This window comes from Lissotriton vulgaris, chromosome 6 (assembly GCF_964263255.1).
Source record: "Lissotriton vulgaris chromosome 6, aLisVul1.2, whole genome shotgun sequence".
Taxonomy (NCBI): Eukaryota; Metazoa; Chordata; class Amphibia; order Caudata; family Salamandridae; genus Lissotriton; species Lissotriton vulgaris.
The window spans coordinates 1,189,874,520-1,189,891,537 of record NC_141694.1 but is presented as its reverse complement, the minus strand read 5'-3'; the positions used below and the strand labels follow the sequence as shown (position 1 = coordinate 1,189,891,537).

The 17,018-nt window shown below is 46.3% G+C and overlaps 1 protein-coding gene across 1 annotated transcript in view; it reads left to right on the top strand.

Annotated features, from left to right (window-relative positions):
• Positions 1–17,018, top strand: part of ZC3H12D (zinc finger CCCH-type containing 12D) — an 89,223-nt gene that overhangs the window by 59,014 nt on the left and 13,191 nt on the right. Inside the window, exon 3 of the mRNA XM_086925755.1 lies at positions 1,626–1,860. Within this exon, the coding sequence (XP_086781881.1) occupies positions 1,626–1,860 (235 nt within the window). The remainder of the gene's footprint in view (positions 1–1,625; positions 1,861–17,018) is intronic.

Sequence of the window (17,018 nt, the reverse complement as noted above, 5' to 3'; positions counted from 1 at the left end):
CCACGACAACAACTATGCCCAAGTAAGGTGTGGGAGGGATGGTAAGCTCTCGGGCAAATTCCCGGTCCGTAGAGGAGTCAGACAGGGCTGTGTCTTGGCGCCAACCCTGTTCTGCCTCTTCATTAACAGTGTCATTCAACATCTTGACACTGTTGAGGACAACGATGCCCCGGTTTTGGCAGGCAGGAGGGTTCCGGCAATCATGTTTGCTGATGATACCCTCTTGCTTTCCAAATCCCCCATGGGGATCCAGAGAATTCTGACTGGTTTTGGCCTTTTCTGTCGGCAACACGGGTTGGAGGTCAACACAGAAAAAACTAAGTTTATGATCTTCAATCCCCCTACCAGAACCAGACCCAATCCAAAACTGGGGGAAGCTAGTCTTGAGAGGGTCTCGACTTTTATTTATCTGGGGGTAACTTTACAAGAAAACTTGGCTTGGGACTGCCAGATAGCGAGATCTAGGCTGAAATTATCCCAGCTAGCGGGCGCACTCCTGAAGGTGGCCAATAAGTCCACCTTTAAGCCTGTAAGCCCGGCCCTTGAAACCTATAGATCCCAAGCAAAGGCAGCAGCTATGTATGGCAGCGAACTGTGGGGTTTCAAAGCAGGGAAGGCACTGGTAGCGGTGGAAAATACTTTCTTGAGACGCCTACTTGCTCTCCCGCAGGGCACGCCACTCCTCCCCCTAAGATTGGATTTGGGGTTACACTCCATTGCTGAAGATCTTTTGTCGAAACCCGTGAAGTTCTGGCACCGGATATGGACTACTGAGGAACTGCATCACTATAGACAGGACCTTATCCACGTACTGAGGCTGAATGGCAGTAACAAAATCCCCTGGCTGGCTTTTATTAAATCAGAATTGTCCAGTTTGAACCTGCCAGAACTCTGGGATGATCCAGCTCAGGGTTGTCAAAGGATCACACGTAAATCTCTTGCCCAGCTTTACAAAAATAAATATTTGGCTCACATGGACAATACTTATAGCACCGGCACCTTGACGAGTCGTTTTATGGAGTCCAAAAATTCTTACCTTTTTGAACCCTTCATGGATTTTATTTTTCCTCTTTTGGCGAGGAAACTGTTCTTGCAATGGAGGTTTGGCACACTCCCCACCAAAGTATTTACCTACAAATGGCACATTGGGGGAGACAAACTCTGTCCTTGTTGTAAAACCAAGGATGAAGACGATTTGCATATAATGTTTGTTTGCCACGCATACCAGAATCCCAGGAAGCGTTGGATTGCACCGATGTGCCGAAACCTGGGTTTTCGGGAATACCTACAAGCATACAGGGTAATGAAAACCAATACCCTGGGACATATTGTCTTTGCGGTATCAAAATTCCTAATGGCAGCTTGGTTGATAAGGAAGAAAATGTCCCCCTGAAATGGTGCCACTGTGTTTCCTTACCCCATGCAGACCCTTTAGACTTTTTTATATGTAAATATTGTGTAATATATGCATTGCATCTTTTTATTGTGTAATATATGTACTGTATTTTACTGCATCTTTTATGGCCCATGTGGCCGAAATAAAGAATTTTTGGAATTGGAATTGGCAAAGAGTACATATTTGACTTTTTATGGTTAAGTAACTTTTCTTTACTCTTGCCTTTCAGAGCAACATGTGCTTGAAGAGCTAGAAAAAGAAAATATTCTTGTGTACACTCCATCACGTGAGGTGAACGGCAAGAGGGTCATCTGCTATGATGACCGCTACATCGTCAAGGTTTCCTTTGGGGTAGATGGCATCATTGTCTCCAATGACAAATACCGTGACCTGCAGACTGAGAATGCCGAATGGAAAAGGTTCATCGATCAAAGACTCTTGATGTACTCCTTTGTCAATGACAGGTGAGTCTCTTTACGTGCCTACCATTGCCGCCTTCCATTTAGTCAATATTGCCAATTTCCATTTTGTTTCAGGTAAAATTCATTGGGTTCAATTGGTATATCACCTTTAGAGAATGCATGTTTAATTCTCAGTAAAGGCTGTTGAGAATAGGTATCCAGCACAACCTCATTGTCACCACAACACAGACTGCACACAAACACATAAACATACAACCCTCAATTCACACAATATAACATGCTATACACAGAAAGGGGCTTGTACTCATCCGTCTTCAGCCATTGGCTTGTTTAAGTAAGCTCTCTTCAGATGTTTTCTTCGTGGACTCTCTCTCCATCAGGGTTTGGGTCAGTCCACGGCATGTTGGTACTAGCTATATTAACACTTGTCATATGACTGCTGTGGTAGATAAGTAAACAAAACAAAAATAGTTCCAGTGGAAAGCCCCTTATGGAATGCCATATTTGGTAATGTCATTGAGGCAAATAACCCCCCCTGCAGTGCGGGCATTGAATGGAGTTCAAAAGTAAAACCAGACGGGCGTCGCATCCACAGAGTGATGATTAGAAGCTGTTTTCATTCAGTTACACTGTATGATAATCTGCAGCACTATTCATTTACCGTTTTTATTAGCAAGTCTTTTATTGTAACTCTAGATGTTATCCTTCCAAACAAATTGTTGAAGAAACCTCTTAACATAACATAACATAACATAACATAACATAACATAACACATAACATAACATAACATAACATAACATAACATAACATATCATAACATAACATAACATAACATAAAATGGCATCTTGGCGCTCTATAACAGATGTGAATTGTTACCCAAGTCAATGTTACTCTTCCCTTTGAGACATATGTGTTTGGAGATCAAGACTCTGGGCCAGATGTACTAACCTCTTGGTCGAAAAAGGTTGTTGTAAACTACACATTGTCATTTTGCGACCAGTATTTTATTTTGCAAGCTGGCATATGTACAAGTTGATGGGTTCTCCAAATATGGAATGGCACCTGGCATAGAAAAAAACATGTCTAATTAAGCCTCCTGGTCCACTGTGAGGTTTTTCAAATCACCACCCGGCCCCATAGTAAACCTACACAACATGATTTTTATTTAGAGCTTTGCTTTGGCTCTGACAACATTTTTCCTTCAAATATTTAAGTTTGTAATTCAATTTTAGATCATTTTATACTCTGCATTAGCAGGTTCTGTAAAGAGCTCTGACAACAGTCTAATAGATATTCACTGAAACATACTTAGAATCTGATATTTGTTCCTTGGTACTGTCATCATGTACTAGGGACTGTTCAATGTCAGTGAGTGCTTTCATAATTTGACAGGGATCGGACTAATGCTACTGGATGCTGCCGGTAATATCAAGGAGATTCCAGCATGTGCCAGGAGGCTGCCCAATGTACCTAATTGCTTCCAATGATACCAAGGTCCTGCCATCACAAGTGGGTTCTATTGGTGTGAACAATATCAGGCTGTTGATTTCACAAGCAAGGAGGCTACTCGTGCGCCTTGTTTTGCTTTGAGCATTCATAGTTTCTAGTTAGTCTCCATTTGTATCACCGTTTTCCCTAAATGTCAACAAGTCTGTCACAATTCGCAGATCCTGAGGGAGCCTATTCCAATGAGTGGAGGCTAAGACGTTAAAAGAGTATCCACTCATTTGGGATTTCTTGATTTTTTTTACAAGATTTCAAGGCCTTACTGGCTGAGCAGGGATTCTGTTTAGGTTTGTAAAAGCTGACTTTGTTTAGTAATAGCATAGGGCCATTCCCGTAAAGAGCTCCATGCGTGTGGCACAGTAAATTAAAGAGGGCTCATTTGCGGACTGGTAACCAATGAAGCTGGTCAAGGCAGGGAGATGCTGAGCTCCACTTACCTTCATTACAAATAAGCTTGGCAGCTGTATTTTGAACAGTTTGGAGCCTTGGGAACAAATAATCAACCATGACAACGTTCAATGCATTTTCATAGTCAATCCTACTCAGAATTAAAGCTTAGATTATGTTCCTTCTCCAAGTTAATGGGATCTATCAGAAACATTTCCGGAGGATGTGTAGCAGCCCGAATTAAGCTCCTTGAACCCTGGTTACTTTTTCTTGTAGGGACAGAGAATTATCAAAGGTAAAACCCACATTTGTAACCACCAGTTTGGGTGTAGGTGTGGGGCCTAACATTGTTGGCCACCACGAATCATTCCAGAATTTGTCAGCACCTCCAAACAACAACATTTCTGATTTATCTGCATTTAGTTTCAAACAGTGAATATGCAAGCACGCTGCTACCTCAGAAAGGCACTTACCTAGATTATCTCTTATTTCATTGCACTTATCATCAATAGAAATAATTAGTTGAGTGTCATTGGCATACATGCTGTTCTCAAATCCTCTTTGTTCATAATGTTATCCAATGGTGCCAGATAGAAATTGAACAACGTGGGGCTTAACAAAGAACCATGAGGGACTCCACAGTGCAGATCTTTGGGGCTTGATTTGAAAGGCGACAACTGCACCGATTGCGATCTATTACTTAAAAAGGAAGATATCCAATGCAAGGTGGCTGAATGTAGACCAATTTCATGCAACCTTCGAAGTAAGTGAATGTGAGACACAGTTTCGAAAGGCTACTGATAGGTTTAATAATAGTAATACTGCTGATTTCGTCTTGATCTACTAATCACCTAATACTGTCATTCACTGCTGGTAAGGTGGTTTCTGTGCTATTCTTTGCCCTGAATTCTGTTTCAGCTGTATCCAGGATATTGTTGTACCCTAAATATTGAGTTAATTGAGCATTAGCTAATCACACTAAGTGCATTGCATTAGCCACATAAGGTGTCAATGAAATGGTCTGATAGATGGAGAAAGTGGAAACATCATACATAGCTCTAACTTAAATATACAGAAGGACTGTGGGGACTAAGGAGACAAAAGTAGTGGTTAAAAAAGATGCACAGTATTTTGACCCTCCCTCTTCTGTGCTCTAATCTCTAGGAAACTTACAGTCTCATACCTCAGCTACTGAAGGGACCACAACATTTGAGGCGTTTGTGTTCATCTTCTTTTTTACTGTCCGATTATTCTCTGGTGATAATAAAGTATTGTCCTCTTTAAAGAAAGAACACTGTCTGGACATTGAACCTGATGCACAAAGCCCTTTTGTGGTTGGAAAACCTGGGTTCACAAAATCACAGGGATTTCTCATTTGGTGATGCAAATACAAGACGAAGGTCTACTCTACCGTGCAACATTACAACCCTCGATTCACAGTCACTCACTTATTAATATTCATTGAGCAGCTCGATTTGCAACACCCTCTGAATGGACAAACTAGAGTCCAGTTCAACCTATTAGTCCATAGGTCGCATTGCAACTTGTGCACCTTTTGCAAACCAGATTACATCCAATTTGCACATCCTGTTTTATGAATGGGGCTTTGTACATCATGCATATTGATCGTCATCATCAATGGTTACTGTAGCACCTAAACTAAAACCTATACCACCTGCAAGTGTAAGCACTGACTACTCCCTACCTATCCTTGGTGAATTAATTTTTACAAAGTAGTCATGGCTATCTATTTGCAGACACCGGTACCTGGGTCTCTGGTAAATGTTGTTTTACTCCAGGTTTATGTGTGAGTTACAACTGAATATCTAGGTTTGCTCACAGAGCATTTTCAGTGAGCAGGTATTGTCTTACCCCAGGCTCAGGAGTGACATACTCATGAATTTCCTGGAGTAATACCTATTTATTCATTGTTTCCATGAGTAGCTTACTGTCAGAGGCTAGTCAATGGAAATTCGTGATAATTTAGGACCAGGCAGACAGTGCATGTACAAAGAGGATATATTTGACTTTCCATGGTATGTGCAGGGAGCTGGCTTGGGTCGTGGAGTCTTGGGGCTCCCCGGAGGTCCTCAATGAGAGTATGGTAGGGTCTCTGTCTTGGCACCAGTGCACCCTTCTTCAAGTATCAGGGACCTGGATGATGGGATCCCTGGGGCCGAAATCGGCCTAGATAGGGGGACTGAGTGCCCCTCTTCCCCTGAAGAAAACACAGGACCCCGGGGGATGAGGTCTCAGGGGACAAAATCGTCCAGGGGAGGGGGATTCCATGCCCTTCTCTCCCTAAAAGTACACCGGGCCATAAGGGAAGGGGTGGCTTGACCCCAATTGGCCCAGGGAGGGAACCCACATGCCCCTGCTTCTTGAATATCATGCAGGGCCCTTGGGGATGAGGTTCCTAAACCTAAACCAGGCTGGTGAGAAGGGCCATGTGCCCCCCCACCTCTAAAAATCATGCTGGGACCACAGGGGATGGAGTCCTCGGGTCCAAGATCAGCCTGTTGAAGTGGGCCACACCCCCCTCCCCTTTATTTAAAGGAATGTGGTTCCAAGGACATACAAACATCTTCATATTAGTCTGAGCTGTTTTGGATGTTCTAATACTATACCTGTTCATTCTATTCACCAGTTTTATAAAGCCATGGCCACCGGAAAATCAGGCTTCCCAGGGCTTGCAGAAGGGGTTGAAGTGAAGGCATAAAGAATAAAAATTAAGGAAAAAGATATGTTTTAAGTTTTTTCCTAAGAAATCATCAAATTATCTTCCATTCTGAGACCGAAAGGCAGAGCATTCCAAATCTTGGGCGCCAAGTAGATAAAGGCCAACCTCCGCTCATGGCTCTCTTGATTCTTGGGACAAGGAGCAACTCACAATTGTTTGCCCTCAAATCCCTTTTGATCAGATAAATACTAGCCAGTTGCAAAAGGACAGGAGGCCCTGTATTATGTTTTGCATGATGAATAATGCATAAAGCCTTAAATTGTATGCTGCAACTTATAGGCAGCAGTGAAGAGTTTTATGGGCTGCATTTGCAGACCGTAATTTGTGAGACCCAAGAGCATCCGATCAGCAACATTCTGAATGATCTGAAGTTTTTTAATCACTGATTTTGGACTACACAAGTACAGAGAATGAGAATTTGCCTAGCCTACGTGCTGTTAAGTTCCAATTCTATTAAGGACTCAGAGGCGAGGATTATGTCTTACTTTCTTTACTTTATTTTTCACAGCAGCAAGAAAAAACACATATAAACTACTTTTCCCATGAACACTTGGGAAAACAGGAACTTAAAACATAAGTCCTTTGTCAGTCTCTGTAACCATTGCTGCTCCCATCATGCCCCTCTGCTGCCTCCTCTTCCTCTTTCTTCGCGCGAAGCCCATGTTCCGGCAATCTCACGCGCCCTGTTTGGTACCATCATTCCCTGAAATAAAACTCATCATCAGAACTCCGACCATCTTTGCGTTTCATTAAAGGTAAATAAACCAACACAGTGCAACAACAAAAATCGCTACAGCATGAAAAAGTCCCATGAATGATTTACTTACATTACATACGGGGAGGGTCCACTTCTTGGAAGTCATTGGGGGGGATAATCCTCGCCTCCGAGTCCTTAATAGAATTGGAACTTACCAGCACGTAGGCTAGGCAAATTCTCATTCTATGGCAGGACCAGAGGCTTCGGGTTATGCCAGTTCAAAGCTTGTCGACAACCAGCCGAGCCACTTCCAACACTGGCTTAAAATAGAACCTCTTGAATGTGGAACCTGAGGACCAATCTGCCTCTCTCATCAGATCCTCAAGCCGAGCCCCAAGGGCAAAAGCTTTGGAGGCCATGGCCCCTCTTGCTGAATGAGCACCAAATTGCTTGGTATCAATCCCCGCCTCCTGCATCACCCAACGCACCCATCTGGCGATCGTCGGGTAAGAAACAGCCTTGTACGGTTTACATAGGGCAATCAGAAGTTGTCTTTCGCCCGGAGGGCGAGTGTCATCAGTCATATCCTCATAAGCTCGGAGGCACTGCACCACACACAGTTTAGGGGAATCAGGAAAGGCTGGATATGAAATAACCCGAGTAAGGGTCTTGGTTTGCCTGTGCACAGTAAAAGACACCCCATACGGGGAAAAAACTCTGGCCGTGATGTCAAGAGCCCGCACGTCCAAGACCCGCCTGCAGGACACCAGGCACAACAACATCGCCAACTTAGCCGTAAGTTCTTTGCGGGAGAGAAACCTATTCGGCTGCCACGAAAGAAACAGATTCAGAACCCTGTTCACGTCCCACAGGGCGGAGTATCGTGGTTCAGGTGGCAACGAGAGACGGATCCCTCTCAACAATCTGCACACCAAAGGGTGCTCCCCAATCGGGGAACCTTGCACCAAATCATGGCCAGCCGAGATCGCGGATTGGAATGTATTAATGGACCGATAGGCTAGGCCTTCTTCCGCTAGACCGGCAAGGAAATTGAGGACCTGCACTACCCATCTGACCCCACGGGATCAAGACCCCGTCGCATACACCAACACGCCACCTATGCCATGCCGACCAGTATCTCTTGGTCGTGCTATCTGCCCAGGCTTTTGAAAGCAGGTCTTCTGCTTTTCCTGAAAGGCCAGGGAGCGTCCAGTGACGCCGGAGATCCTCCAAGCCATCAGCCTCAGTGATCCTTCCTGCACCAAACGGTGGGGAGTCCCTTCCGGAATGAGCAGAATGTGAGGAAACAGGGGGAGTAGGATTGGAAAATCCCAAGAAAGTTCCAGAAGAACCGGAAACCAAACTTGAGACCTCCACCAAGGTGTGATCAACATCACCTCTGCCAACTGACGACGCAGAAGCGCCGACACTCGCTTTATCATTGAAAACGGGGGAAACGCGTACCCCTTCTCGCTTGACCAATCCTGGAGGAAGGCATCCGTTGCCTCCGCCAACGGATCCGGACGCCAACTGAAGTATCTCGGAAGTTGATGATCCAGGTGAGACGCAAACAGGTCCACCGTGAAGGGACCCCACTTGTCCGCCAACAGAGAGAAGACCTGAGGGTCCAACTTCCAGATACTGGCGTCTAGCAGGTGCCGGGAGTGCCAATCCACCACCTCGTTCTGCTGGCCCGGCAAGTACTCTGCTGTGACCGACACCTGATGGTCCAGACAGAAATGCCAAAAATCCCATGCCAGGTCTGCCAGCAACTTGGATCTGGTTCCACCCAGATGATTGATATACCGGACCGCAGACACGTTGTCCATTCGTAATAGGACACACGACAGCACCCTGTCCTTCGTCCAACATTGGACGGCAAAAGATCCCGCGGGCAACTCCAAACAATTGATATGTAAAGACTGCTCTTGGGCAGACCAGGCGCCACCCGTGGAAAAATCGCCACACCTGGCTCCCCAGCCGGATCGACTGGCGTCGGACTCGATGACTATATCCAAGGCCGACCCGAAGATCGCACGGCCGTTCCAGGCCTCCATGTGCGACAGCCACCACTGCATCCCGTCCCTCACCTCCTCCAACAGTGGATGAGCTGGGAGTACGTCAGTCCCTTCCGGAGGTGGTACGTCTTCAGACACTGCATCGCACGATAATGGAGGGGACCCGGGAAAATGGCCTGAATTGAAGATGACAGAAGGCCTACCAAACGCGGCAAGTGACGAAGTGATATGAGCGGCCTCGCCAGAGACTGTCGCAGCTCGTGTCTGATCTTCGACATCTTCCTGGCCGGAAGACTCAACGTGGCCGACACCGAGTCTATGTTGAACCCCAAAAAGGTGGCACACTGGACGGGAACCAGAAGAGATTTCTTCTCGTTGATGACAAAACCCAGGCTTTGGAGCAGGCTGACTGCTCCCTGCAACTGGGATAGTAACCGGTTCGGGCATTGATCCATGAACAGCATGTCATCCACATACACAATCATCCTGACACTCCGAGCCCGCAAGGCCTCCACCGCCGGTCGCAACACCTTTGTGAAGCACCACGGCGCCGAGGAGAGGCCGAAGGGCAGCGTGGTGAATTCGTAGACCTGACCGTCCCACCTGAACTGGAGGAAACGGCGATGGGGAGGGAAAACCGGGACCGCCAAATAGGCGACTTTTAAGTCGAGCCTGACCATCCAGTCGGACTGCTGTAAAACATCCAGCAAAAGGTGAATCCCCTCCATTTTGAAATGGCGGTACACCAACCACTCGTTGAAGTCCTTCAGATTGATGAGAGGGCGATGGCCTCCATCGACCTTGTCGACCAAAAAGAGGTTGCTGAGGAACCCCCCGGGATGTTCTTGCGCGCAACAGATCGCCCCTTTGTGAAGGAGGGCGGAAACCTCCTCGCGCACTAACTCCGCATCTCACTGCGAGAAAACAATGGGACGGGGAAGCTGCAGCTGACGAGGACGGCCATGAAACTCCATCTGAAAGCCCTGGACCATCTGCAGCACCCAAGCGTCGCTTGTGAGGGCAGCCCAGGCCGGGAAAAACTGCGCCAAGCGCCCCCATACCGGCACACTCGCTGAGGGCAGCACACTCACCTCTCCCAGCACCTTGTTGCTGGCCTCTATTGCCGCCTCGGTCGTGGAATCTCTGACCCCTGGTAGGGTAGAAGTTGTTGAAACGGTCATTTGATTGGAATTGACCGCACCCGGAGCCTTGTCCCCTATCGAAGCTGTTGCCCCGGCCGAACGAGCGGCCCCTGCCACGTCCGGCCCGGTCAAAAACCCGAGGAGGAAAAACCTTCTTTATGTTTGACAGCGCCCTGTCAAGGGACATAAACGTGGCCACAAATTTACCAAGTTCTTTGATGAACGGGTCCCCGAAGAGCCCGCCTTGAGCCACAGCGCCAGCCTCCGAAGAGGCGAGGTCACCCAGTTTAGGGTATATCTTGATCAGGAGCGACCTCCGTCTCTCAGTAGAGAGCGAACAATTGACGTTGCCAAGGAATACAATGGCCTGCTGCGCCCAATTGGAAAGGACCTCCGGGTTAATAAGGTCCCCTGAAACCTTGGCCTCCTCCTCCATGTCGAGAATCTTGCTTAAGGGGCCGATTGTGTCCAACAATTTGTCCTGGCAGTTACGCCAGGACCTGTCAATACCCTTCCTGGGGTCTTTGATGAACTTGGCCAGGAATGTCGCCATTTTGAGGTCAATATCTGGGGTTATCGCCACCTTTCCCTCTAAGGTGGGGCGAGGACATTCCGCCCTGAGGCGACTGCGGGCATCTTTGTCCACTGGCTTGCACAAACGGTTTGCCACATACAGGGCCACCTTCCCCCCGGGGACCCAGTCCGAAGACCGGGGGTGGACAATCTCGTCCGGGTCCAGCATGTCAGATGGCTCAGCAGAGGACTACGCCTGTGAAGGGAGCCATGACCGAGAGGAACAAGCCTCCTCATCTGTGTCCAGCAAATCTTCATCATCCTGAGGGACCGGAGACAGAGTGCCTGGGGTAGGGGGGGAGGGTCAACGGGGGGCACCGTGTCTGTCTGAGAAACCTGAGAAACCTCATGCGCAGTGAAGGCGTGCTTAACTCTCTCAAAGACCTCCGGGTTCACCCCTTCCTGACACGGTTTCTTGTTAGGCGGGGGGAAGGTGAAGGGGCCGGGTCAGGGGACGGAGCTGGCGCAGGGATCAGGGCCGCAAGTTTTGCATACGTTTTCTCCATACGCGCCGTGATCCATTGCTCGAGGGGTACTATAGCTTGGTCTACCGCCCTGTAGATGCTGTCATCTACCGCCTGATAAAAATCATCGTCCCAGGGGACATAATTTAGAGGATCCTCCTCCTGGTACTGGCCCTGGTCCGCCTGCATGACAAGGTAAATTAGGCTCTGTAGGGGCCCAAATAGTGGCACAGACCCTTACTAGTGACCGTCACCGGCATCAACTTGCACTGAGGGGAAACCCCGGAAATATGGAGGTACCCAAGGGCACACAAATTTAATGGGGGGCAACCCCAGGGGACGCTAACACCCTGATAGTAATATGTAGGGTTCCACCCGGAAGAGCTTCCCACTGCACCACAGAATTTACCAGTGCTATTGCGACCCCGCAGGGTGTTCAAAACGGACACATACAACCACACAGGGCATCAATGCCTTCAAGGGATAACAATTGCGACCCCCCAGGGGTGTCAAATCCGGGTGGCAGAGGCAAAATCGGCACACCTGAGGCAAAAACGGGCAAAAAAACGCTATAAAAGCGACTTTCTCCCCACAGAGTTGCCAGATCGCCCCCTAGCGGTGGGAGGACCTCACCGCACTACTCCCTGGGCACCAGATCGCGTGAGGATTGCACTAGGCGTCCCGCAATGTACAAGGGGCTCTGAAAGGCAAGAGAACCACAGCGCAAGCCTAGCAGGACAAAACGCTACCCTTACAGTCCCCAAAACCCAGGAGAAACAAGAAAAGTCACTTGACTTGCTGCTGAGCAGCGAAGAAAGAGGAAGAGGAGGCAGCAGAGGAGCATGATGGGAGCTGCAATGGTTACAGAGACCGACAGAGGACTTATGTTTTAAGTTCCTGTTTTCCCAAGTGCTCATGGGAAAAGTAGTTTATGTTTGTTTTTTCTTGCTGCTGTGAAAAACAAAGTGAAGCAAGTAAGGCATAATCCTAAGCCTCCGGTCCTGCCATAGAGTTGCCATAGTCAAGACGCAACAAAATCAGACCCTGAACTATAGTTCTGAGTGCCTCTTTTGGAAGCCATTTCTGCACTTTTCTCAAAGTTTTCAGAGGACCAAAACACCTCACAGCCAAATTGTTTGCTATAGAGGCCATGGTTAACTGATTTTCAAGAATCATCCATAGGCTTTTTACTTCTGACTTTGGGACTGGGCGTTCTCCTAGAGAGGATGGCCAAATAATATGATCCCAGAGCGTTTGTTTGTTTCCTAGTATTAGGACCACCATTTTTTCACCATTCATCTATAAGCAGCTGGCTGTCATTCATTTAGACACCTTTTCTAAACAGCTTGTACCAGAATGACAATCAGTTGGGTAGCATCTGCTTAGGATACAATTTTCAGGTCAAAGAACAAATAATGTCTGCTGATGGACAGACATAAATATAAAAAAGCGTAGGGCTCAGAGATGAGCCCGACGGAACACCACAAAACAGCTGATGGTTGGATAAAACAAATTGACCCTCGCTAACCTGAAAACTATAATTGTCCTGAAATGAGGAGAGGGCTGTTCCTGTGATGCCAGCTCCGTCCATTCGATGGAGAAGAATAGGATATGAAACTGTGTCAAAAGTGGTACTCAGGTCCTGAAGGGTCCGTGCAACACTGCTGACCTAACTATAACTACCTAGTGACAGCTGCCACTAGGCAATAAATATATATATATATATATTGCAACTGGGCTATATTTAGGACTTCATTTCCGTAGGAAAATTGATTTTTTGGTATTATAACTTTGTCACTCTTAAACAAATCTTCATGATACTTCCTATCCCCCCAAAAAGGGGCATCCACCTTTGCTTATGTCCTGGTAAGTGTTGGGGTGATTCAAAAGGCATTTATCCCAACCATTTTTTTTGCATAGGAAAATTCGTCACAGCTACAGTCAAAATGACTGAAGGTATTTACACAAGTTTAGCAAAAAGCTAAATCTTGATCCAGAAAGTGTTCCATTTTTTACTTTGGTGTAAATCTACTTAGTCGTTTTTGAGAGATGAAGGCTCAAAATCTGCATATATTTCAGGCTACCGAGGATCCGCGAGCTAAACCACGTGTTATGATTGTCTGGCCGTAATCCTGTAACAAAATTGTGGCTGCCATCTTAGGACTTATGGACTCTGTCCCTGAGTCCTAAAAAATAAAACTAAATCTGATATAAGGGGCCCCACACGAAACCCCCACCGGGTCAAATGAAAGAAAAATTAATTGGGGGTTCCATGGATGTGCAGATCTACTGTGACACTCAGTGCCACTCCCTTGGGGAAACACAGATCCACAGAACCCCCAAAAATAAAAAAAGGGGAGTGAGGGAAGCCCACACCATGCACTGCGAGAGGCTAGGCAGCAGTAAGCCATTCCTTGCTTCCAATCCCACACCACTCATGGCCGAACACGGTATACGGCCTGGGGTTTTTGGAACCCATTGATGGTTGCCTGTAGGCCAGGCCATGGGCCCAAGCTCACACCACGCTTTGCCTTTGGCGGTGCACAGTGGGGAGGTCGGCACCCACAGACGGTTGGCTGCAGGCCCTGTGGCTAATCCAATGCTGTGCATGGTGATGTACATCTTACTTTACATTAAGAAAGCCATAGAAATGTAATGGAAATTTCAAAGTGACATTATAGTTGCAAATTGCAATATTAGCTTACTTTACAATAACAAACTTGAAAATTCACGGGAAAAAACAAAGGTTATGTGTACGCTATAGTTAGTTGAAAATGCCAGTTAAAACTTAAAGTTTTAAACAAAAAAAAAATTGAAATTCACCAGCTACAGTTATTTCAAGTAATTATAACTCGTACCCTAAAGTGACTATAACTTGTGCCCTCGCCAAGGACTGCTTCTACACCCACATATTACAGTACTCATGCTATATTCAGTGTCTGCATTGATATTATCCCTAATGACATCTAAACTTACATCATTGTTAACATCAGTGTGCACGGTAAGGGCACAAGTTATAGAGGTAATGTCACTTTAGGTCATGAGTTATAGTTACTTGAAATAACTGGTGAATTTAATTTGTTTTGTGAGTTTAAAGTGTTGTGTTTTAGCTGACATTTTCACCTAACTATATCGCCTCTTTGAACTTTGTTTTTTCAGTAAAAAAAATAAATATATATATATGGAATATAGGAATTACAATAAGACACAAACTAATGTGAAAACCCCCAAAACCACTGAAATACAGCTGTTATTATTTAGTAAACTAACTATAAATGGTGCCCCCATCATGCACAGCTTAAGGGTTTACATATTACATCACTCATGACACGTTAAATGACATCATTGATGATATCACATCACAAATGACTTTTCAGTCATAGGGCCCAGCTAGATCTTCCATCTAATCTGCATCGGGACTAGGACTCAGTGTCTAGGCTCCAGCAAGGCCCTGTACCAAGCCATCCACAAGCATCAAACTGCCAGTGCACAGGATCTTCAACTATACATAGGACAATTTTGATACAGGGCTTAGTCTGGAATCAGGGACTGCCTACACCCCTCCACAGGCAGCCAACCATCATGATGCACAGACTGGAAGCCTGGTATCACACCTAACCCAGCATGCAGCATCCAATATGCATTAGACACTTGGCCACTATGGCAAAAAACCTGTAAGCCAATGAGTCTACGGTTGCTGTAAATGGGGACTGGCAATTTCAGGCTGACAAAGATGGAGCTTAGGTTGGATACACCAACCCACGACCAGGTTTGTCCTGGTCAAAGACCGTATCTTCTGACTCAGTCTTTAATTCCCAACTTTGTAGGGTTTCTGGAGCAGCTCCTCTGGGTCACACATTAGGCTCCCAGTATCTCAGATGCGGGACTTAGGGGTTTAGACTCACTCCAGCAGAGGCCACCAGCAGGATCCCGTCCAGGTTGAGTTTATACTGGTCAGCTTGGCACTCCAAGGAAAAGGTCTCTTGCTGCTTTTTTGTGTCTCTGTAGCCACACCGGAGATCAGCCTACTGATCCTTGGTGTCTACTTTGTTGTCCTGTGTGTGAGGGGGAGCAGGTCCAGGCCTTTAGGGCTTTTCTAAGGTTACAGACTGCAGGTTCTGTATTCTGTTCTTCAACAGTTCCAGAAGGTTTTCTGTCCAGGTGCCTTAGGGTGCCAAATGTATGCCTGGCCCCAGGTAGTAGTGTGGAAATGTACCCCCATGAGGGCACACTGGTGCAGGGTCACCCTCTCATGTACGGGTCCGAAGACTAACAAAAAAGAGATCGGCACTGGAGTGAAGTGAAACAAACCAAGTTTATTAAACACTCATGAGCGGGACCGCACCCGAACAACACCATAAAGTGTTGTGGGATGAAGTAGATTGAATACAAAAACCATCACCCTCATATACTGTTTGTTGCAGTATAATCGCATGGGAAAGAAAACTGGAAGAAACAAGTTTAAGCACGGAAATAGCTATAGGCAAACAAGAGCAGATGGGTGTCCAGGTGGTCAGGAGTTGAGGAGGGGGCGTAAGGAATTTTTATGGTGGCAGTAAGCAATCATTTGATAACATCTGAGACCAGGCCAGAGAGGTCAGCTAAAGTTAAGGACACAGGCTAGGTGAAAAGGCGAGCAGCAAAGACTAAAATAAATACAACAGAAACTAAATGTACGCGACAGTATAAATGGCTGCAGCTTATGCTAACATAGAATTTAGACTTTTACACAGACAACCCTTTTAGCATAAGCTAAGACATTTTTGTCCCTTCTAAGGGGCATAGCATATATCCTCAACATTTATTGCCATGAGTCCATATATTTCTCGTTCCACTGCTAAACAGGCATTTGCATTTTTTACATCTTCTTTAGACAAGAGGCAAGCAGTACAGGCAGAAGTACAGAGAGAGCAGAGCATTGGTCTACAATGAATACACAAACAACAAGAGAAGATAATAGCTATTAATATGAATTGGACTGATAATACTTTCAAACCCCAAACTGAAAGTATGTTCCAAAACCACCCAGTCCAAGTCCATGGTCCTGGGTCTTAATGTATTTCGGTGGCTATCTTGTGTAGTTTGGAGATGGCCGCATGGATCGATGGTGAATTGTCCGGTATGAAAACACAGCAGCTGGATCCAATGACACGGCATGCTCCACCTCGGTCAGCTAGAACAACATCTAAAACAAGTCTATTCTGTAACGTGACCATGGGGATTGATGCCTGTTCTTCCGTCAAGTTTCCTACGGCCGCAGTTGTCTGATTAATCTCTGCCTTCATTGTACAGGTGAGGCGGCAGACCAGCTTGCTGTTTTGTACTGTGCCAACAAAGAAGAAAAAATCTTTATTAAAGTCTGTATAATGCTCCCATGTGGTCTCTGTCTGATCAATTACAGAGACTTCGATGGCACATTTTTCCCTACTACCAACGTGGTGACTGAACAATTGCAAATCCTGGTGGTATGTTGGGGGTGCTAGAAACACAGGTGGTAGAAGAAAAGCTATGTAACAGGTACCAGACCATCCTGAAGTTAGGAAGTAGTATGCCTTAGCTCCACAAACAAAATAAGTATGACGTGATGCGAGGAAGCTGCTTCAGTCCCTCGTGGACGTATGCAACACTGTAGTACAGTTACTGTGACCCATTAGCACATTGCCTGTACTCT